This window comes from Egretta garzetta, unplaced genomic scaffold (assembly GCF_000687185.1).
Source record: "Egretta garzetta isolate BGI_Z169 unplaced genomic scaffold, ASM68718v1 scaffold297, whole genome shotgun sequence".
In the NCBI taxonomy this organism is placed as follows: domain Eukaryota; kingdom Metazoa; phylum Chordata; class Aves; order Pelecaniformes; family Ardeidae; genus Egretta; species Egretta garzetta.
In genome coordinates this window covers 5,386,208-5,410,318 of record NW_009260410.1, presented here as the reverse complement: position 1 = coordinate 5,410,318, position 24,111 = coordinate 5,386,208, and the positions used below count along the sequence as shown (strand labels likewise).

The 24,111-nt window shown below is 38.0% G+C and overlaps 1 protein-coding gene across 1 annotated transcript in view; it reads right to left on the bottom strand.

The window, feature by feature from the left end:
- Positions 1 to 8,092: 8,092 nt before the first annotated feature.
- Positions 8,093 to 24,111, bottom strand: part of SLC40A1 (solute carrier family 40 member 1) — an 18,097-nt gene continuing 2,078 nt past the window's right edge. Inside the window, exons 2-8 of the mRNA XM_035899121.1 lie at positions 23,942 to 24,034; positions 19,428 to 19,587; positions 18,472 to 18,587; positions 18,020 to 18,146; positions 14,644 to 14,886; positions 12,101 to 12,766; positions 8,093 to 11,255 (exon numbers count right to left, since the gene is read on the bottom strand). Coding sequence (XP_035755014.1) covers positions 10,936 to 11,255; positions 12,101 to 12,766; positions 14,644 to 14,886; positions 18,020 to 18,146; positions 18,472 to 18,587; positions 19,428 to 19,587; positions 23,942 to 24,034 — 1,725 coding nt within the window. The 3' untranslated portion in view covers positions 8,093 to 10,935. The remainder of the gene's footprint in view (positions 11,256 to 12,100; positions 12,767 to 14,643; positions 14,887 to 18,019; positions 18,147 to 18,471; positions 18,588 to 19,427; positions 19,588 to 23,941; positions 24,035 to 24,111) is intronic.

Here is a 24,111-nt window from a genome sequence, read left to right as displayed (position 1 = left end):
ACAAATGACCTGCATCGATTAACCTTCAGTCAGTATCATTAGGATGGCACAGAACCATCTCACTCCAGGTGACTTCAGAGGCAGGAGCAAGATCTAGAGGCAGTTTACTCCAGGGTGACAAACGATGCTTCAGGGTAAGGGAACAGGGAAAGATGGGAACATCCACTGAATAAAAGTCTGAAGGGTGCAGGGATTTAAATAATGACTAGAAGCAAGATAATCACATGAAACCAATGAATCTCATTCTGCAGAATCTGTGTGTCCTCTATCACACGCTCCTGGATACTCCCCGCTTCCTTAATGTCTTATACACTTTTATCATCCCAGTCTTCTACAGGCACTGGACAAATACTCCTTTACAAAAAAATGTTTTCTCCCATGCCTCTCCTGCCATCAGCTGTACTTTGATGCTCTGTGAAAGCCAGTCAGAACTGTCTTTTCCATTTCTAACCAACATTTGTCCTTAAGGCTTCCAGAGTTGGTTTACTTTCCCCATCCTATTGTTTTGTGACCGTAGCCAAACTTCTGGTATAATTTATTCGGCATGATATAAGATAAGAATTTCTGACTCATCCTTAAGCACATCTAATAATGCCTTGTATCACTTCCTCAGGATGGCCTTGCGAAACTGGTATTTCCCTTTTTTTTGAACAGTGTTCTTCATAGATGTAAGAAAAGTTAGATGAATAAAAAGGCATTGTAAGAATTGCAGTCAATACTACTGAGGTGAGCTACTCCTACCTATTTTATTGCTTAAGTTTTCACTCAGTAACAGTTTTCACAGGCAATGACATACAATGATTAAATTGTTTTTAATTTATCTAAGAAGCAGCAGGATAACACACAGGTAGCCTTTTATTTTGATGTTTTAACAAGGAGGATTAGAACTGTGATTTTTTTTTTAATGATTCTGTCTTTTAATAAAGAGAATTAGAAGACCAAAATAATCATCAAGAAATCATTCTCTGAATATATACCTTTATTAATTCAGTACAATATTTGCTTGTTGTCCTTTCCAAAGGTGAAGGTTCTTGGAATTTATAATAGCAGTGCACAGAGGTCTGCACAGAATGACTTGAAGTCATGCTTAACTGTGATCCCAAGTAATGCTGCACGTATTCAATAACCTACAAAAATGAAAGTTGCTGCTCCCTCGGTCATCTTGTTGGGCACTAGGCTGCACCCTGAAGCTTAGTCCTTGAAAACCACTGATAACACTGCTGAAGTGCAACTGATTGGGTAGCTCCTCTAGATACCTCTTTTCTGGTGTCAGATTTGACAATGAATACAAAATTATCTTCAGCAAATAGGTGATGTGATGCATGGGAAATGCACAGACCCAGAAATCAGCACCAGTCCTGAACACACAGGTGCACCTGCCATGGTTTGGAGCTCTGTGGATGTGGAGGGGCGTGGCTAGGGTTGAGGAGAATGCTGATCTGTGCTCCAATTCCTTCATTACATTTAAGAGGACTTACAATTGCCAGAAAGCACTGAGGTTATTAATATGATCTTCCAGCACTTCTGTTTCCATGCTCTGATACTCATCTAACCTATGACTTCTGTGGTCAACTGGGGAATGCCAAGTAGACAGCAGATGCAACATGGGAAAGAAGTACAAAATCAGTCTGAAGTTACAGCTTTCTGCTGAACATCCAGCTATCAACATTGGTCTCTTCTGTTTACTCTGTTCCATTTAGATAAGACAACATTTAGATTTTACCACAGCCAGATAAAATGAAACCGTACGTTTCTCTATAGCCCTGAACTTGAACTATGTTATTAACCCAAGTAAATAAGTCAAGTTACCATTTTGTTACTGACAATCTAGTCTCAGTTAGCAAAGCAGAACGAGATAGGAATTATTTGTGGAGGGAGGACATACCTAAGCATTAATCTTATGAAAACAAAAAAGTCTGTTACTGTCTAATCAGGCTGCTTTTGCTGTGAATCCAAAGATTAGACATCCTCAGGCCCAATTCCTCTATTCACTGAATTCCCCTTTTCAGAAAATCTATTCCTCCTTGTGTCCACATAGACACATAAAATTAAAGAAATAGAGGAAACAAACAGTGGGAGAACAGTTTCCTTTCCCTCTTTGGCTAAGTATGAGCCTAATGACACAGATTCAGGGGAAAGAATTAAAGGTGATGAGACATACTTTATTCTTTTGGAGGTACTGTGGATTTTGCACGGAGGCTAGTGGTATTGCTAGCTTCAGACACTAATTAGAGCAAGCAAGATAGTAGAAAACAAAAGAGCCAAAGCATGACTCTACTTCTTTCACAACTGAAAATCCCTGGAAAGGCTATCCTGGGACAGTAAAGGCAGTAAAAAGGCTGTAAAGTTAAAGGTCCTTGAAGTGTGCATGACAAAAATGGCTGTTGCTTTATAATAAGATATACACTAAGAGAATCATTCTGTCTTAAAAATAAGTAAATAAAGGCTTCCTGACACAGATAGATAGTTTCTTGGTATTTCAGATAGGGAAAAAACTTTTCAGGAGACTTTCTTGTACAAAACTTTTCTCCCAGGCAAAACATCTAATTTTTTTCTAACATTCCTTCCATGGCCATATACTACTAGTAGTGCTATTTTGTGTGGTTTTCTGCAGGAACTGGTTGTATTCCAAATGCCCCACAGTTTGCAGGGGCTGCAGGGGACTTTGCTCCTGATGCCATCCACTCAGTCCACTAATACCTTGAGATTACGCTACTGAGATTTGCAGCGCTGTCTGCTCATTCAAAACCTCTTGAAAGAAAATTTTGCATGGATGAAGTGCTCAGACATCCACCAAGGAAGCTCTGCAGGTCAGATGGGCTGCTTAGTGTTTCTTTGGTTCCCGGCTGTGTCACAGTTTGCTCCTTTCAGGCATGGCTGAACAATGCCAAGGTCAGTACAGGATGACATGGAATAGTATATTGCAGCCAAGCACATAAAAAAAAAGTTCCTAAAGTTTCAAATAATTTTTAGTCCTCAGCAACTTTTGTCAAAACTGTCCCAAAGAATGGATTCTTTATCTTGTTTTGTTACCTTTAGAAGATAAATGGATTGCAGTACACTTCATACTGTAAACAGTGACTTTGACTGGCCTCACTCCAGTTGCAGCTGAACAAATATTTCTAACATGGATAACCTCTCCTCCCTCTTTCTCAGCTGGACAGACCACATATTTTTATAACTCCCTGTCAGTTCTTATGTCTAATGTGCTCAGCCAGGGGAAGGAAGCTCCCACAAATAAAGGAATTCAAACATCGCATTTACTTTTTCAGCAGTCTTAGAACCAAATGTGCCTTTCTAGAAGCAGCCCCAGAAAACACACGGTCCAAATTTTCCACGTTAAGGTCTGTAGCTCAAACCAGCAGGCTACGGACAGCTAAAAGAGCTCAGAGAAGCAGACTGTAGAGGATATGTATACATACAATGCAGGCAGGCTCTGCACAGGAATATCACGTGAGCATTTTGGAAAACAGTTTTGGCAAGTCAGCAAAACAGGAATATTTGTACTGTTGTACCACAATTACTTGAGGGAAAATCTAATATTCCTAGTTGTCATGCTAAATAATTCAGAAGACCTTGTTTAGTTAAAGAAGACTCTCTGCTGAAATTGTATGAGCATTACTCAAGTTTCAGTCTTTTAGTTCAAGATAAAATATCTGAAATGGCTTGAACAGTATGAAAATGTTAATGTAAGCAATGTGTGTTTTCTTCACTTCAGGTATTCTACTTAAACAGGATCTCAGATGAAAAGATGCTGATGCTGCTTTACTTGCACTTTCTAAGCATGAAGAGGATTTTCACACTAACCATTTTGTTCGTTCAACCATGTATTTCAGCTTTCTGTCTTCAGCAGTGCCCCTTTGAAGATGTGCTGTATCACTGCTCTATGAAATCTGACTGTGGTAATTGTGGAGTTTTGACAGTACTCAGGAAAAAAGCTGTCATTCTTATAAAAGATGCCTGAACACTTTCATCATTATGCACAACAGCTTGTAACAGTGAATTCAGAGGTTGCTTATAAACTGAAAGCAAACATTAAGACATTAAATGAAGAGAAAAGATGTATTTACTGATGGACAGATCTCTGGAGTGCAATTAACTGGTGGTTAGCTGGTGTGAAAAGTCAGTGTGAACTAGTCTGCTCCTCAGCAGTGGTTCCAGAGGAAATACCAAACTGGAAGAACTGCAGAAATACATTACATGCAATTGGAGAAAAACAGAGCTGGAAAAACGGTACCTGACCTTACACATATTCAGGATTAGAAACTCCACAATTTCCACAAGCATGCTGTAATCTGACTTTGTTAATGCTTGTCTTCTCAAGCAAAACTACACATTATCCCCATACCCTTTTACATGGGCAGGTATTGTTAGCACATCACCTCTCAGCCTCTAAATGACCCTAACTCTTGCACTCTTGTCTCATTTCCTAGAGCTCTAATTACAACTGTTGCACTCTTCTGGTTTGTCTCCAGTTAGTACTGCTGTTCAAGACAGACATGAAGGAAAAATGGGATGCAGTACTTAATTTTTCCCAGTTCCAAAGAGAGCAGCAGCCAATTCATGAATCATACATGCTGTATACCTATTTCCAGTTATTTTTTTATGTTACTTATGTTTCGCCTTTGTTGTATTAGAACCTCACAATTCTTTTCTACAAAAACAGACACGCATTCCCTATCCAGTATTTGAGCATTCAGTTGGTCCTGCCTAAATGTAGTGCCTTGCATTTGTCTACATTGGATTTAATCTTTTTTCCTGGACCACTTGATCAGTTTGTCAAGATGTGCTGTTGGCAATAGACATACAGCCATATCAGACATCACATTGCAGGCATAACACATTTTTAGCCATTTTTTCTACGGATGCAGGACTTATAAAATCACACTGTTCTCTGTCACCTCCACCACTTCCTGACAAACAGCTTTTGAACAACTTGCTTAATTCCATTTAAATTCAACAAAAGGAAAAGGTCTCAAAGATTGAATTCAACAGTTTTCTGAGAATCAGCAACTGGGTAGAGAAGCCTGAAACTGTTTCCCTTCTCAGAGAGAAAAGCCTTTGGCATGAGCACAAGACTCGTGTGTGCTGTTTGTTGTGTCAGCTGGCTAATCAGTCCCTGAGCACTCATGGGCCTGTTGCACATGCATCGCTCCCGAGGGTCAGGCAGTGCACGTGCTCTGCTTTGCTCTGCTAATAAAACAGGGGAGAGGGGAGAAGACCTCGTGGAAGAGCTAGGATTACACAAGACAGGGGAAGGAGCTACCAATAGTGCAGTTGTGGGTGTGTAGGGACCGAGGACACGTAGATAGAGAAAACTGTGCTTCGCTAGTTCTGCTGCTCAAGGAAGAACTTATTTCCACTCTGGTATGATGGCACTGGGATGTAGATATCCCATATATTGCTGTTGCCCTGACTGAAGTGGACAATGGCTTACCATGAACGAAGTGGGTGTGTTTTCTGAGCCAATCTGTGCTTTAGGTCTTAATCAATTGTGTACAGATACCTACTGAAGTTCCGACAGCAGCATCTACTGTACATTGTCTTTCCTTTATCTGCCAAAGGACGATAATCAGATTTTCTAAACATACATCAAGTAACTTCCCATGCATTTACAAAGGATAAAGAACTCTTAACTCTGCATATGTGAAAACAGATTGCTCCATCACTCTATACCTAGAGTAAGAGTGGAAAGCACATGGTTGCACACTTCTCTTGTGACCAAACGCAATAAAGTTTAACCAGAAAGAAATATTGACCCACACAAGGACAGGCTGAAGTATTTGAAAAAGCATTATTGAACAGCATGCACTTTGGTCATGCACTTTGCAAGCCTTTAAGCAAACATCCCTTCAGAGCTGCAAAATATAGTCTGTCTTATTTAAAGCAGAAGATAGAGGCATAGTCTTACTCCAGGAATAAAATACTTTTAATCCTACAGCAATTATTATAGCATGTGGTTAGCAGCACCCACAAGCAGGAAAAAAACCCCATGTGAGTAGAGGACAAGGTAATAAGGACCATTACTCTAATACTTACTACTAGCTTCTCTAGTACTAAGGACTTGAGAAAAATATAAATGCAGAGTACAGCACAATATATTCCTGGAGAACTTGAAAACAGGTCTATCGAGGCAGATAAAAAGCATTATCATCTCCACAGTGCTAGAGTTAAAAAAGCTAGATCTATTAGTGGCACTTCTCTCTAGCGGAAACAATCTTTACTCTGAATTATTTCAGGTTTGCTTGTAATCTTGTATTGTTTCAGTTGTGAAGAGTCTATGACTTCACACTGACTCAGTAATATCTGCTAGTTTAATACTAAAAAGCAGTAGATTCTTTTACATGAATCTGGAATGCCTGTGCATTTCTATTACAGAATGCTTGGTTTCTTTATGAAGCTTTACCTGCAAATTGTGATCCTTTGTAGATTAAGAGCTTAAACATAAGCTTTGAAAACTAGTTGCGTAGGAGGCTCTGAAAGAAGCCTCTGTGCAGTAAGAGTGTATAACACTATGGCATGAACAGATGTGATCTTTGACAGTGATCACTGAGGGAACACTCAGCCAACTTACAAAGGAAATGAGGTAGCTCTGCTAACCTGGGACATATATTTTGTAGAAGCAAAGACAATAGTAACTGTAGTATTTTAAAACTACTAGATATGAAGCTATTTATTCTTTTCGAATTTCTGAAAGAAACAAAAAATAGTTGAAACTGAAGGGACGAGTTCACTCTATCCTTCACCAAGATCCAATTTTCGATCCCCATACCATCACTGCTCAGTTTAAGAAAACTCTTTTGAAAAGAAAAGCAATGAAATATTCCAGAGGAAAATATTAAAATGTGATACACAATATACATTGCCTTCCAAAGGCAGGGTTGGTATCTAACTACCTAGTAAGCAAAGTAGTGTAACAAGCAAGTAAAGAGTGGTAGGTATCTACAATCATCCTGCCTTTGGTTGCTGAGCATTGGATTCCACAGCATCTTAGAGTTCTAGCTCAGAACTTTCTGAAATGTGAAGAACTGAGTAAAGGAAAACAGTGAAACCACCAAACGGTAAATTGTGAAGGGCCTTCTTCAGTCAAAAAGGTGTTCATTATCCATTAAGTATACTACACAATACCATCCACAATTCTTTTTCTTTGTACCTACAGGGGTGGATCACTGTATTAACTGTATTGCATTCTAACACTAGAAGTATTCTAATGCTTTTCTAAGTGACAGTGAAGAAGGTATACATTCCTAAGAAAAAAATTGTCATCTGACTTTAACATTGACCTTTTGGTAGCTCCTATTAAAGAGGCACATCACTAATGCTACCAATTCTGATACAAACCTGTAGTTTTAACTTACCACACTCCAACTGCCACATGGGTATAACTAATTATTACTAATAATAATTCTAATTCCCATCAGAGAATAACATAGTAATAACATAACTGGGGACAACCCATAAAGGTGTTTTTCTGTGAAAACCTCTAGTTCAAAGAGGAAGCAGTTCAGGAAAAACCTAGCGAATGAGCATAGCATCCTTCCAAAGATCAATTCATCAAGCAAGCATATCTTCAATACATGTAATAAGAAATAGTCTTGTATAAAATACTCAGTTGAAGTATTTTTTAAGACTAAAACTAGAATATTAAAAGTATCACATTTATTTATGACCACTTTTATGTCTAGTGTTCTCACCTACAGGTTGCTGCTACAGACGGCCATCACATCTCAAATTCAATATGGTAAAAAGAGGACTCAGAAGACAAATCATTTGCTTTCTATTACTCAGCAAGCCAGCAAGCCAATACACAAAACTGCACTATCACCAGTCCTGGTCCTGGACTGAGGCTGTAAGACCACAACTTCAGCTATTGTGTCTTAAGTTACTACTCTGGATGGTAAATAATCAGTTCACTAAGACGAGAGCTATAGGGTTATTGAAAGGCTTTTACTATACTTGTTTACTTCCCAAATGCTATTTGTTTGCGCTTCATAGCAGTTTCCATCCCATCACTACAGAAAACCTTTATGTACAAGATACATGTTAAATATAACATACTGAGATGCCCGCAAATGGAGTAATACAGGACAAATAATTTTTATGCAAATTTATTCATTAGCTTTAACAATAGTAAAACATAAATCAATGCTATGCCCAGCATAAGGTTGTATAATAAAATATGCTATTCTGGTAGGATTGATTTCTAGTACGTATATTTTAAGGGCAGTTTTCATCCAAATTGGACACATTTTAAAATAATAAATAAATACAAGGCCAAAAATGCTTACTTAATGGAAGTCCTGCTAAGTAAGACTTCAGGCTCCACATTACTTCAAAGCACTAATCAGTACAGGTGTCTGCATACATCTTAAATACTTATACACACATGGGTTGTGCTCAAGCAGCATACATTTTTTAACATCTGACTCAGACCAATACATACTAGATTTCCAATTTAGACGACCTTATCTCTCTTAAAGCTAGCATCCACCTTTCTTTTAGGATTGTCTTGCCTTCCAGCTGTGTATCTGCACATATGAATCCCAGCAACATTATGTGTACCAAAATACAAAGGTCCAGCCCCCTCCCCATACTACTTTTTTGGCTTGAGATCCAGAACACATAATCTAGTGGAACTATTTATGAAACAAATTGCTACTCAATTTGAGTGCACTGCTTTGGGGAAAAAAAAACCACACACTTTGGGAATAGATGGGAACACAGTCTGCTCCCAGCTCTGTTATGTTTTTGGAGCTCTTCAGACTTAAGGATTACATCCTCTCCAGGATGTCTGGTGCTTACTGCTATAGCATTAAGCTTTAGGCACACTGGGTTCTGTAGGCTATAGACAGCCCACAAGAAGCTGCATTTTCAGCTTTGTTTCCCTGATGGCCAGTGAGCCCAATATATACAGTGGCTTTCAGACGTTCATCAAAGTGCAATATAGAGGCATTTACTGACATTCGGGCTACCTTTATTTATATTCAGCAATATCAAAATCTGGTCCCAATTTAGACTAGATACACATGAAAAAGCATATTTGGCAGAGATATTTTATTTACTAGTATACTTATACTGTATCGGCTATCCTTTGGGCATATTTATTCTACAAATCTAGGTAAGCTTGTTTTATTTTCTTCTGACTTTTAAATTCTACTGATGGCAAAATTCCCTTTTCCTTAAAAAGTTACACTCAGGATTGAGTCAAATTTTAAAACTACTCTAATTTACATATTGTACTTTATTATATCAAAAACAAAACCCAAAAGCTTGGTCAAAGTATAAAGACTTATAAACCTAATGAAAACATCCCTGAGAAAACTTCCAGTAACATAGCAGTAATCATTAGTTTTGGTCCATTAGAGGAGAAAAATTGTTACATCCAGTTATTGAATACTGAGGGCTTACAAATACATTAGTTGTACATTGGATTCCCACTCATTCACTTACAAAATACTGTGTCTGATACAAAAGCCACTAGAGGTTTTTTTTTTACATTCTCTTTAGTTTGATATACAATATAATCATTACAAATTTTAAGATGAATGGGCTAGATTCAGCCCTGGTGTAACGCCTTTAATGTCAATGGAGTTCACACACTTACATTCCAGGGTTGAAGTCTGGTAACACAGGTGACTGTGTGAAAGAACAGTACCTAAAAACCCTTAAAAATTAGAAAGGATACTTTTTACGAGTTGCTGACATACGTTTTTGCATACTTCTTCTGCAAGCAAACATTTTACAAAGATTTAAGTTTAGAAGTCATACTGCCATGCCATAGGAAAACTCAGAATACTACTGGGTTCAACTCTACTGAGAAAGCAAAGTACGTAGAGTAGTCTCCACAAAAGTGCACATACGGTTAATGACTATGGAAGTACAGTGTTAGTACACATGCAGGGTGAAAAAAATATAAGAACTTCTTGAAAATCAGAGGGATGTATCATTCTTCATTGCTCTGAAGTTGCTTTAGAGGGCCACACAGTCCAATGTCTCATTGTTTTAGCGGTGTTTTAGAACAAACCAAGTCAAAATTCACATATATGTAAAACAGATAAATGCAAGTAATCCACTTTTTGACTTCTTTTGCCTGGAATACTAATAATTTTCCAATACATCATGCTTTAACTGGGCTTCTGAAAACAATAGTATCCAAAAATAAACTAAAGCTGCTTGTACTGAGGCAAAAAACTAAGTTAGCCCTAGACTTCTGTACCAGTACTCCTGACCTTAGCACTTTCTGCTACAACAAACCTGTCTTTTGCAATTAAAAAAGCCATGCTGTATAATGTTACATCAATAGCTTCTGCTAAAATGAGACTATATTTTACTTTATGAAGTGCAACAAAAGTGTAATACAATATCTTGTACCTAGCACTCGCCTAATTTGTAAGAAAACATGCAAAAAACCTACAAAGGTGTTTCTGTAAAGTTAAACCAGAACAGACATAATACTAAAAAGGTATTTTGGAAAACATCAGAACCTGAAGACTCCGCTTCAGGAATCCAAGAAGGGCATTTATACCCATTTGAGAAGATAGGGGAGCAGAACTGCTCATTGTGAGAGAAAAACAGAAAAACCCCACAAAACCAAATACTGTATATCAAGTTATCCTGAAGCAACTAAAACAACCCTTTTTTTGCTCAGTGAGCACAAGATTGGTTCAAAATTCATGAACAAATTGACTTTGTATCACAGTATCACTGTGGGGGTCAGCAACAGAAATTCAACACCCAATTAGGCTGTCCTCTGCCAAACATGAAACATTTTTACAGGGTCACTGTAAGAGGAATTTTAGCTCTCAGGACGGCTTCCTCAAACAGCTAAGTTACACATCCAACTCTAGAGAAACACCTTAGACAGGGTCACAAAAGGCAGCATACGTGTTTAACCATGATATTTGTGTAGCAAGCTAGTAAGGGAAGTGGATCCTTTCAGACAGTAGATGTGTTACCAGGTGGTGAACTGTCAGAGACTGCTTTTGGATCAGGAGTGCAACAAATAAAAAGTTGTCTTCCCAACCTTTTTTGGGCAAATCTGAAGTACATTATGTGGCCCATTGCAACAAAAGACACAGATATCAGCACCAATAAGCCAAAAGCTTCAGGATTTGGGGCCAAAATGACCATGATGAAGTGCAGCAAATCAAGAAGATAATTCATGGAGTTTTGGACACCATTTATGATGCCTCTTTCAGATTCTACCACATTTTCTTGGATCAACTGTGTGACAGTCAAATCAAAGGACCAAAGGCCTACGGAGAGAAAAAAACAGTTATCCATACAACCGGGCTTCTCATGGTAAGCTTTCATTACTGGCACAATTCAATTCATACTTGCAAATGCTCACTTCTAAAAATGAATAGGATAAGCTAGCCTCTTGTCAGACTAGAATGGATTTCACAGTGACAGTCAAGAACAATTTACTTTCCCTTTACTACTACTTCCTGAAGTAATACATACAGCCTGACACATTGACTTGCCTGTCACATCTTGCTTCAACATGTCTATCAAATTAACAAGTTATCAAGTTATGTTTTGCTCATCTGTTCCCTATTTAAATAGCTGTTTTACAGCTATTTACAGTTTATTCACACTAGCTACAATTGCTGTTTCGCATAAGATTTTTGAAAAAAACATTTTAAACTGCAGAATACATATTTTACAGTCTTAGCTGACACTAGCTTCTATACTGTTTTAGTCTATCAATGGTTCAGTTTTAAGAGTTTTTCTTGCACACAAACTTAATACATGTGAATCAAGTATTTTCTTCCTCCAAAATTCAGCAAAAGCTGCAGAACTTAGGGTACAAAAATCCTACAGATGAGAATTACTGTTCATTACATTTATGCATTTGACTGCCTCTTCTGTTGACAGATACTATCTCTTCTTAGTGATATACTATATGGAAGAAATTAGTATGCAGTCTCTGTACTGACAATACTATTGCAAGAATGCATTAGCCTGAGAAGTGTGATAAAACACTTCAAATGTAGCCTACAATTCTAAACTCAAATTTGTATTTACTTGACAGGCACTGTAATTTCTAGAATTAAAAGCAGACAATAGATCAGATTTTAGTACAAGACATAATACTTACCAACTCTAGCAGCAATGACTCCTGCAAACAGGAGACTAACAGAGATTAAAGGCACAGGCTCAGGACTCATCTCTGGGTCACTATTAGCAGGAGTAGCAGACCCGTTTAAGAAGTTGGGCATTCCAGTTGCAAAAACCATTTCAGGCTTATCTTCTAGAGGTGCTATAGTAGATAATGGTTCACTTTCAAACAGCCTGGCACTGATGTCAGCAAATGGGGAAACAGTCAAATCCAGAGGACTTCCAGGCATGAATACAGAGATGGCACATAAAACCAGACAAGCAAATTGAGCAACTCCAGAAATAAGGCCTGTGCGAACCAGGCCACATTTGCGACGAAGCCAAGTGAAAGCTACTGTTCCCATGATTCCAGCGACTGCCGAGGCACCCATCAGGAGGCTTAGCACAGAGCCACTCAGACCCTGAGTGTATGCATAGCCTGTAGTAATACAATCAAAGCCCAGAACAGTCATGTATAGAAATGCAAGACCCATGCCTGCAAGAAACACTGGCTGGTTGTAGTATGCAACCCATCCATCACGAAACGTGATGAAAGGTTCAGCAATCCGGGCAGCACAGCTGACTTCCTTCTCCTGTTGGGGCTCAAAGCCAGTTACATCTTTCTCAACAATTAACTGCACTCCTTCAGCAGGTTTCATGTCACTCTCTGTGAATAGAAATGTAACTGTTAGACATGCTCCTCCCTGGAAAGTGCAGAAAGTAAACTGCAAGACAATTCTTTGCAGTTAGTAAGTTCACTGCTGCAGAAGTGCATCAGTTAAATTCTGCATCAACCTTCCCCCGATTACTTAAATGTTTTAAAGTGTCCTTAAACCCCACCTGTATAGTAAGATCAAGTAATGTTTATCCCTATCAATTTAAGCTCCTGCTTATTTAATTAACCTGTGGTAGGAGAAAGCATATCCTGCTTCTTTTCAATAGACTTGTGACCGAATGTGCCGTATTTCCATGACAAAGTTATTTGCTTAATAAGTGCAAATGTTAGTTGGTATTTTAACATAGCTGTGCATGTCTAAATGTACTAACCACAGAAATTAAGGAGTACTTAAACATCTATCAATATCTCATGCCACAGTAGAATGACCAAGGCAGAGATGCTTGCTGAAGCCTACCAAAGCCAAAAGCTTTCAAAACCTGACTTAAAAATCTTGGACCATGCTTTTCTACAATTCCATTTTCACTCTAATATAGGGAAAAGGCACTACTATTGGTCACAAGAAAAAATTTAAAAAATCCACAGCAGTATTTAGATTGGTAACATGGATAGAAACTATGCAAATGTTTGGATGTCTGAGCACTGTTTTTAGACTGTCAAGTTTGAAACAAACTCCACATACAGCAAGTGAGACACATGACATGTCTGCAACTTTTAAAAAATGCTATTCTACTGAAATCAGAATACTGCAATAGCAAAATTCAAAGATATCTCCTATATACTGACATTTGCTAAATGTTTTGTTCTTCAAGAACATTCAAGAGCCAGTTCCAAAGCTATAGAACCTTCTACTACACTCTTTATCTTGCTCCCCTATCCTAGGCTGCCATCAGCCTAGTCCAACAGCTTACTGGACCAGCTATCACCACAATGGATCTGCTGGCTGAGAAGACAACATGTATCTTCAACACTTTTAATAGCAGATTCCTATTTCACTATATATTGAGCAAAGAACAAATTGCTAGCTAGCTTTTAAAGAAAAAACAAGAATTCTTTATAAGCTTTCTTTATAATCTTTCTTTAAAAAAAAACCTCACAACATACTGTAGCTGGGAGCCCATAGCTTGAGCTTTCAGAATTACTCACATACTGCTATATTAAAAATGAGAAAATGCTTAATTTTTGTATTCTATTATCTGGCATTTCAAATACTTCATATCAAAAAGTCTGCTTCTGAAACAATTTTAATTTCTGATATTAAGACTAAAGTAATGTTATTATCAGTTTTAAGGTTGCTTATAGTCATAGCCATCAACACCACAAATCCCAGTTGTTCAGCTTGGCCAAGGAAGCAGAGTAGAAGGTCAAAGTAGATTTTTTTCTCCATCATTTCCTGCAGCATTTAGAACTCAAAGCATGCCAGACTAGGAGTATTACCACCTCTTCTACATCCTCCTGAAAGCCTATTAGTACTACACATAGGTAGAGGTGAGAAAGAGTCCTATACAGGCTGTTTTGCTTGTAGAAACTACAGAGAAAAGCATTTTGTCAGCTTATTAGTTATGGTATAGATGGATAAGAGCATTCCTCACAGTCAGCCCTAAATAACAGGGCAGACTTACTCTAAAGGATTGAGAGAATTCATTCTTTGGATGCATTTTATGGGATTCTTCAGATAGCTGCAGAAAGTATTGTTACTTAGGTTATTAGTCTCTGGTATCTAGATCCAAAACCTGAAATCTTTAAGATACGAGTAGAAGTATGTAACCTAAAAGCAGTGTCTGCAGAAGACTAAAGTCAACACTTCAGTTTGACTGATACAGTGAATACATCGTGAATTTGAACAGGTACTTTTATGTTTTCAATACCTTTCTTTACATTCAGCTGTTTCAGTTCCGATTCTTCAACTTTTGCAGATTTAAGAGCCAGAGTAGGGGTTTTCTCATAAACCTTCCACAGCAGCAGATATTCCACACACATCGACATCAGGTTCCAGCCAGAAATGAATCCACAGCCAATCAACGGGGAGCCAAATGTCATTATCTGGCCAACTGCCATTGGGGCCAAGATATTGGTCAACTGATCAATTCTTCTTATTGTGGCATTCATATCTGTCAGAAATGATTTGATGATATGAAGTAATTGCTGAACACTTACAGTGAAATATTCACTAACATAATTGGGGATTGGACGTATATACACATCAAGCTAAGAAGTCTTGCTCCAACTAAGTTGTTCCAGCAAGAACAGAAGTTAGCCTGCTAACCAGAGGCACCTTTAGAGTGTTCCAATCTTTAAATTTACTGGGACCAACCAAGGTGTTTGCAAGCCAAATCCCAACTCCTGCCAGTTGTGCCTGCATGAAGTCTTTCATGTTTCACATGCTGGGTTTACAGTGGAAGTGTACTCCTGCAGTTAAAACTGTTAGTCACAAGATCAGATTACCCTTACATCCTAGGGACATTATGGACTTCTAAGCCTATATCTGTAATATTCAAACCCAGAATGCACAACTCCAGACACAAAGAAGAATCTCATGTGGTGGAATTCTTTCCTGTAAAGATAGTTTTAGCAACTACTATCACCCAATACTGGGCCCTGTATTTCTTAATCTCCTCCACTTACTTCTAATAAGTGGTGACCACAGTACCTACTGTGATAGCAGCAGACCTTTGAAATGGCTTTAAATTCCTTATCGAGTCACATTGGTTGACGGCAGTTATAGGCATTCTCAGAACTTACTGAGCAAAGTCCTCACTCCTTTCTGTTCCACACTTTGATGTTTATGGTCAAAACAAGCAGCCCATTCTTAGCATGAATGCATCTTTCATTTGCTGGTAGGGGATGCCTCACCCACCCCGATTTTACTATGTTTAGTGTCATTACATCCTCTGGGCTCCTGTAAGTTTCCCATTAACAGTGCCATTGTTCCACCCCTCAAAGTTGCTAGACACTCAGTGGTTTTGCCTGATGTCTTCAGGCTGCTTAGAAGTACATCTCAAACATTTTAGAGTCCTATTATGAAATCAGAGCTTTGGAAGGGCAAGTGAAACTGTACACCAGTGTGAAGCTGCTTGTCTGAATCTATAGAGAATCATTCCTTGCCATTCAAAGAAATGTTGATGTTATTCTATTTAGAATCAAAGTCAACTCAGTGTTAACTATTTGACTGATAGTTAACTAAGATGAGTAAGTTAATATTTGGCTCTAGAAATTCCAAGAAGTAAGCTTTGGTTTTTTTGGTTATTTGAGGAAGGCTACCATTTCCACTCAGGAAAGGTACAAAGTAAGTGTGAATGGAAAAATTAATAAAAGGGCAATGAAGAAGGATGCCAAGACAAATTTTTATTTCCCCATTTCACTAGCTTAACTAAGGATCCTCTCCAAGGAAAGTTAACAGTGCAGGGATGGACAACAGTATTTGCTGTAAAGTCAAAGGTAGCATTTAATTTTTTAAGTTTAGGAACATCAGCACTCTCCAAACTACATTATGATTAAACTCTTGCTAAGGTGCTTAGTTCAGTGGGTTTTTGTTTTTAAATTAAGTTGTACGAGAATTCAGAATAACCTCTTGCCTGATTTTTCAGTATGGAATATAAGTGGTCATATAATACTGTCTGAAATCATGAATCAGTACACAGGCAGGACTGCCTCCCATGCAGCAGTTCTCTGCAGGTGTAGTCTGTACCTTATCTCATGTGTAGTAAGTAGTACAGGAACTAGGGAGATGGCTTGCTGAATAAGATCTGACAAGAAGAAAGGTTAATGAGAACCATTAGAACTTTAAGACTTTTACGGATAGATGATATTTTTCTACTTGTGATTCACACACAAAGAAAGTTAACCTGTACTGCTGCTCTACAAAAGGCATGACCTAGAAAGGGACTACAAGGTCAAAAAAGACTACAGTGAAAAATTTCTACACTGGGAAATGAAAGCAAGACACTTTTAATGCATCTAATTAAGAACCAGCCTCTCCTGGATGAGATTGAGAAATAAGATTCCTTCACTGCAGATAAACATGAAAAATAAGTCTGCAATATAGGATTCAAATGCCTAAAGGGACTCTGGCACGTAAACTGACCTTTATGGTCAATTTAGGCAGCTGAAATGCTGTCTAGGCCTGGAGGTATCTAAACTCCACAAGTGTCAGACTTAAAACTTTAGTCCCAGAGTTACTTTAATGAGCTATAAGTGTCCTGGCAATGTTAAGCTGCTCTGTGCCTCATTTGCACTTCAGTATCAGTTCCTCTATCTGGGAAGGCTTAAGTCCCTTTACAGGGCTGATTCAGAGCTCACATAGCCTGCCCAAGTTAATCGCAAAAAATGCTGCTTCCCACACAGTCTGTTACAAGCAGAGAAGCAGCATAGCCAAAGATCAATCATACATCCCTTGGTGTGAATGGCCTTGTGGCTAGAAGTACCCCCCAGCAAAGGGAGTCAGGTTCAATGCATCCTTGGGGAGGATCCCAAACAATCTCTCACATCCATGGTCACGACCACCAAGCTGCAGTAGGATTTGAATGGGAACTCATTCTCTCTCCTAATAATGCCATGCCATTGTGCAAAAAAGGGGGAAAAAAGGAAAAATATTTACCAGACAAAAAAGATGACTAAGTCTGTAGTCTAATACCAAATGTATCGGATGTCAAAGGAATACAGAGCTTTCAGTTCCAACTGAAGAAAAGTGTTCACAGCTCTGAGTTAGACATCTAATGCTAGAGAAGTGCAAGATTTCAAATATATCTGCATGCACAGCATTTCCTACTGGCAATTTCCTGATCCACCTACTTTACTGTTCTGGACTTCATTCTCATGTACCCCTTTCTTTGATCCCTATGTGAGGAGCCCAGTTACGCAACAGTTTTCTGTTTCATACCAGGGACCTAAAAATAAAGTATTGCAACACTTTGCTTTTAAGTGCCTAGAAGTTAAATAGCTTTTTCTATTAAACACTGGTTATTTGATTTAAGAGCATGGTGTATGTTTATTTGTCTAGTAGGACTAAAATGAAGACAAAACAAGTTTAGCAATGCCTAACTGAATTGTAATCACAACAGTAATTTCTGATCTCAGTAAGTGTAGTCCAGAGTAGGGAAGAAGAAAATAAAGGCTGCCCTTTTTACTTGCTGTTTTCTCATAATATCTGGAGCTCAAAGATGTGCCAACCTTTGTAAAACTCTAGTCCAAAATCAAGCTTGGAAAGGGAGACATTTAAGGTCATAAAAAGGCAACATATTTCACCTGCCAGTTTGCTTCTGTCTTCCCCTGCAACCACAACAATCCAGTCCCTCTGAATTGTGATCGCTGTGGCAGTGCTGGCCAAATTGGCAATATTTGCTACTGTGATAACCAGGATATAGCACATCGTCTAGAAAAATGGGGGGAAAAGTTACAATGTGAGAAAACAGATGAATCTCCACCCCTACCCTGTACAACCAGAAAAGAAACTTTTATATTTGAATACATACATTTTAGTGCTATTCTTCAGACAAAATAAGAGCAAGTCTACTTTACAATTCCTGACAGAAAACAATCATGTCTGTTTACCCAACTAGCTCAAAGTTTCATTTGCCAGTTTTAGCTCACAGGAATGTCTAAACAGACTAGTGAGAAAAATAAAAATTCATCTGTCCCCCATGCTCTTAAAAGTTTCTTTGTAAGTTAATTCCTTATTAACAAGTTCAAGCACTCACAAGAAGCCATCCATGGTATAAGGTCAACAGCTGTGTCTTAAACAAGAAGACAATCATCAGGATAATACCACACAGGATGACAGATGCATTCTGTACAACCAAGGATGTCCGGGCCACTGTTTTAAATCAAAATGGAAAGCAACGGTTATGAAGAATGAGCTGACTATAAGCTTAAGGAGGTTATAATTAAGGAACATGCACAGATTCTTTAAATGTTTTTATTTTCCTATTCTCCCCCCAAAATATAAGTGCTAAAACTATACTTCATATTAGATTGAATCTTTCATTGTCTTAGAGAAACAAATCAACTTCTGATACAACTTCAGAGCTCTTAACAACTTGCAGCCCAACTAGGTCTTTTCTCAGTCAAAAACCAAACTGTACCTGTTTAAATGCTGACACTATCTTTCAAGGGGTAAAAACAAGACTTTGCTTGAGTGTCTAAAATTCATCTACAGTGTACCATGGAAACGACGCTATTTTGCAAACTCTTGGAAAGTAAAAATGTATATGAAGAACTTGATGCCATGTTATTTATAAAACAGACTAGAGCATATAAAGTATGTATAATGCAAAACAGTATGCGATTACACTTAAGATGTTTGTATCCAGACAGAAGACAACAAATAATGCAAGTGTATGTAAGTACTAGACTGTAAAGAACTTGGTCTGTAGTCATTGAAGTTACATGTTTTTTACTTTTTGCATTTTTGCACATCTCTATGTATCATACAGGTTTAGCCTGAGAAGTGGACACACTGTGACATAAAACTGTTTTTCTCCTGTCTTTGACACTACCTTTGTATAATCATTACCACTCTGAAACACCATCCTTCTTTAAAAAACTGAGCAAGCCCCATCCTCATATTTGACTTGAGGAGTTAACTCCAACAGCTTTATCCTTTTACATTAATTTGATCCACCCTTAAGTAAATAGCCTGCTCTAGGCATCTAACCTTTGAGCCTGGAGTTCTTGTCCACCCAGTCTCCAATAATGGCTCCCAGGAGAAGAACTGATCCCGCCACAACCAGTCCATAGACTGCAGTCAGGAGTAAGCTGTTTCCATACAGTTCAACCAGGAATACCGACACAGCAAAATGCCACATACGATCTCCCTTGAAGAGTAACAGAGAGTACATACACAACATTACTATTCAGACTTTGCAAGCATACAAGCTGACCATTTTACTAATGCCCTGACAAAAGTCTGTATTAAAATAGAGGTTTGTTACACATGAAGGGGTGGGGCTTCTTATTTGTTTAATTTTGGGGGTTGGGTTTTTTTGGTGACTACATCCTGTCACCATTGATTTTATCCCAGTATCACCAAGACCATATGTCCTAATCAAGTGCAACATTACAGCTTGTAGTACCACATCAAAAATTCCAGGCATTTTCTATATATTATTACAGGACAGTCTGTTCCCAGCCATATCCAACAGCCCATAGAAAGCTTACATAGATTTTCCAGCACAGATCAAATATTAGCAAGATTTATTCACTACCAATACTATTTAAATAACTTTTTCAAGACAGCAGTTTGCTCTTAGATGATCAAAGCTTAAATGCTGCTTTAAAACACAAGAGCCAGTCAAGTCAAAGAAACTTGTAGTGCAATTCAGGATAGACATAGGTAAATTGAGGAAGGTACTGTCCTACATGTTAACTGAAATTTCTGAAGTCAATGGACTTAAGCTCTTTTTATTAATGTTAAGCATTGGCATGTTACTAAGAGGTAGAGTACCACAGCTAGTTTAATTTATTGTAAACCCACTGCTACTTAGCCTATTACTGCTACTTAGCTTACTACTAGTTTAACCTAGTGCTTAGAATACAAAGTTTTCATGTTCTGACACCACTTACTACAGGCAAAAAAAAAGAAGCCCGATATGCTAAACATGTCCAAGTGAAGTAATTCTCATACTATTCAAAACATTTTTAGGCTTGCTGCCAGACCTGTGGCATGCTAACAAATACATTGAGGTTTTTACATCATCACATGACAGGAGTTGTATCTCAATATTTTTAAACATATTGCAAGAGATGCACTACAGAAAATGCTTTATGTAATCAATAACAAAACAGATTAATAGAAATAATTTGTACTATTCTAGGGCACACAGTTTATTTAATAAGGGTGCCTAATGTTAGTCTTTTATAAACAAAACATGAAACTTTTATTCTGCTGGCTTATCATAAACAAGCAATTGCTATGTGATACAGAAAATAGTACAAATTTCTAAGGACCTCAAAGATTCTAAAGGGCTGGGGGAGGTGTAACATAAAAGCACTTAAAAATCAAAGTCTGCCAAATCTAACATATCATATAACACAGCAATCATACATAAAAAGCATGCTATTTGGAGGGTCAAAATAACTACAGTTTGATTAGTCTTCAATGTAGCATAGGTGCTGAAAAAGGAATTTGCCTTTTAATGTTACTGAAGTTCTCTTAAGGAGGTTTCTTCAAATATCATAACATGTAAATATTCACATTTGTTTCCTTAACCACAGGCAGAAAATTACATCCCAATCACGTGAAAACAAAATTTCACCTGTTCAAGGAAAAACTTTGGGTATTTCATATGTTTTCCAACTAAAACCAATGAGAAAATGCATGATCAGCTTCAGTGTGCCCTCTCAGATATAATAAACCAATTTTCACTCCCCAGATATACCTGAAGTCTTCTGTAAAATATGTTCCACTTTTATTCCATAGGTAGTGAAAGTATATAGAAAGTATTCCAGCAATAAGAACACAGGGATATAATTTTCCAAGTCTAGCATTCACTTAAACTTAATATGACCTGAGGTACCTCTTCACTGAATTTCACTTAAAATACATGCAGGTGGATTAACTAAGTCTTGATTAGCCTGGGTAACTATTTATTAAACTAGAAAAATAAGCCAAAAGAGTACTTTTACATTAAAATTTCCTAACAGAAGTTTGAGTGGTTTTTTTCTTTATGAAGAGAAGTATCAGTAACTGAATTCTGACAAGATGAAAAAATAAGTATGTGAAAGTCAGTGGCAGCCACTACTGTCATGAAAAACCTGATCTCACTTTAAACTCACAGGAGGATTCCTTTGACTCCAGAGAGATCATGATTTTGCTATACAATTCATTTAAGGAGCTTGTGAACTCTATTCAACCTTATCAAACATATTTACCCAAAGTATTTTCATCAGGCCAATCCACACAGATGATTTTTTGGGTTAACTAAAGTTGTTCCAAAACCTGGAAGCTGAGTTTCTTTCAAGAATTAAAACCCATAAAGAGCAAGCAAACATAGTGTCACAGAAGGAACAATATTAGTGAATTACAGAGGTTTGACACAGGTATGCAATTTCAAGCTAAGATCTACTGAAATTCAAACAGTAAATATTGCCTTCAGATATGGGCAAAGCCTTGATCATATATACTTAATCACACTTTAAAGTGTCTCAAACTGCATATACTTCAACTCTCTTAAATAAGCTACAGCTGTTTAGCCTCACCATCCTTTTAAAGACAGTTCTTGCTCACGTCCTTACAATTACCCTTATAAACATCCCAGACTGAATGCATACAATTCCATCTCAGAACTGAAGCCCACAAGTTAAGCAGTAGCCAGTGGCACAGATAAACTGGGAAATTGCAGCTGACCTCCCAGCACACATTAGGCCTGGCACCAACAAGGTGAACCCAGTTTCATTCTGCTCTTTCTTTACTGCCAACTGATAGACAGCAATGGATTAAGAACATAAGGCAACAGCATAAAGCCTGAGACTCCAGTTCAGCAGTGCAGTCCGGCCTATTAAGATCACTGAGGCCAAGCACAATTTCAAATGCTTTACTGAAAAAGAGCCTAAGACACAGTCTAGACTTTGTTCAAATCTGAACATTTGTGGAGATGCACCACATTTAATCATTTACAGCTTCTCTCTGTATTGGGGAATGTCTTAGTAACACAGAAACCAAATTAGCTCTCTCCATTACAGCAAAAAACACATTTCTATCAGGTTTTGTATCGCAGACATAGCTACTTTAGAACAAAGATGATATATTATTTGAGTTCTGAAGACTGAAGTGTTTGTTTATCATTCCTGTTAGCAAAAACATTCAGACTACAGGAACACTAAAGCTGAGGAGATACAAAAGGCTCAGTCCTGCAGCCAGTTCTGTCAAAATAAGCCGTATTTCTGTTGTTCCAGCAAGTTTGGTGGAAGTTTTTTTGATTCAAGATTTTCAGCACAAAAAAGCCCCACACTGGAACAAGGAGCATACTATTAATATTGCTAAATACTTGAGCAGGCATCTTGCAGTCTAATGTTTGTTATGGTGTGCAACATTGTTTTCAAAATCCGCTTTGTCACCTTTACTCATGTACTCCTAGAGTAATCCCACTGCCAAGCTTTGCAGCACTCATCAGGGAGGAGTAAGTAGGGTTGGCCAAATTGTCAGTTAGACACTTTGGGGGCATTACTGACAAAAACTGTTGCAGGTGACAACCCTGGCCTCTGAAAAGCAGTGAGCCAAACAGAAACATCACCACCCAGCTCCTTCAATATATTAATAAATTGCTTATATATTGCACTTATTTAAACATGCATTTGCTACCACTTCAAGCCTTCTTCCATTAACAGAAACATCAATATGCCCTTTCAGGTTACGGAAAGCAAGCAGCTGCCAGAGTCAGGCATGCAATGTTGTAACCATATATCAGCCATTTGTTCAATGCTATACAAAGCACCCATTAAACTAGTCCAAATCCAGGACTGAAAACAAAACAGGGAATATTAGGGAGGAAGCTTTCCACTTTTGAGTCAAGCAATGGGATGGAGACTTAATATTCTATTACAAGATACATATATTCTTAATTTTATTACATGGAATAGAGCCAGATTATCTATTTTTAGTGCATATTTTAAATTTTTTACTATATTTGAAGTGATTAAAAGCTAGTGTAGTAAGTTACTGTAGTACAGAAGGAAAGCATGTCAGAAAGCAAACATTTTGACCAAAACAGAGACACCTCCTGACACTCTCAGCAGGTTTGCTAATAAGTGGCAGTAATGGGTCCATTGTAAACATTGAGTATTTCCCATTAGCAAGCATGCAAGTCCTTCAAATACACTTTGCAATAGATTGTCCTTCATTCTGCTATGGACTATTCTTCATTTCATTCACTTGGAACTTACTCTATGAGTCTCATTGGTTCTGTAGTTACTTAAAAGCATAGAAAGTTACAGAACCAGGCCCTCAGGAAGTCGGCTACTACACTACTCTGCACTAATGAAAACTGAATCTACTGCAATACATCACGTAACGATTACGAAGCCTGTTAACAGAAAGGTGTTGTAATGAGACCTCTGCCTTTGTAGCAGTGTGCTATTTTGTGAAGATCATTCGGGGGTACCAATAGTGCTCAGATATGTCACAGCTAGATTAATAAAACCCTACTTCTGCCAGGCCAGTATTTTACTTACCCAAGTGGACAGGGCATGTCCAAGAAAAAGAAGAAACTTTGCAGACGTGAAATAGGCGACCACAGATCCTAAATGAGAAATAAGAAACAAATGCTAAAGGAGATTCGGGCACATCCACCACGTTTCGGCACACACCAGGTACTACTCGCTGCCGTGGAGGAACCCAACAT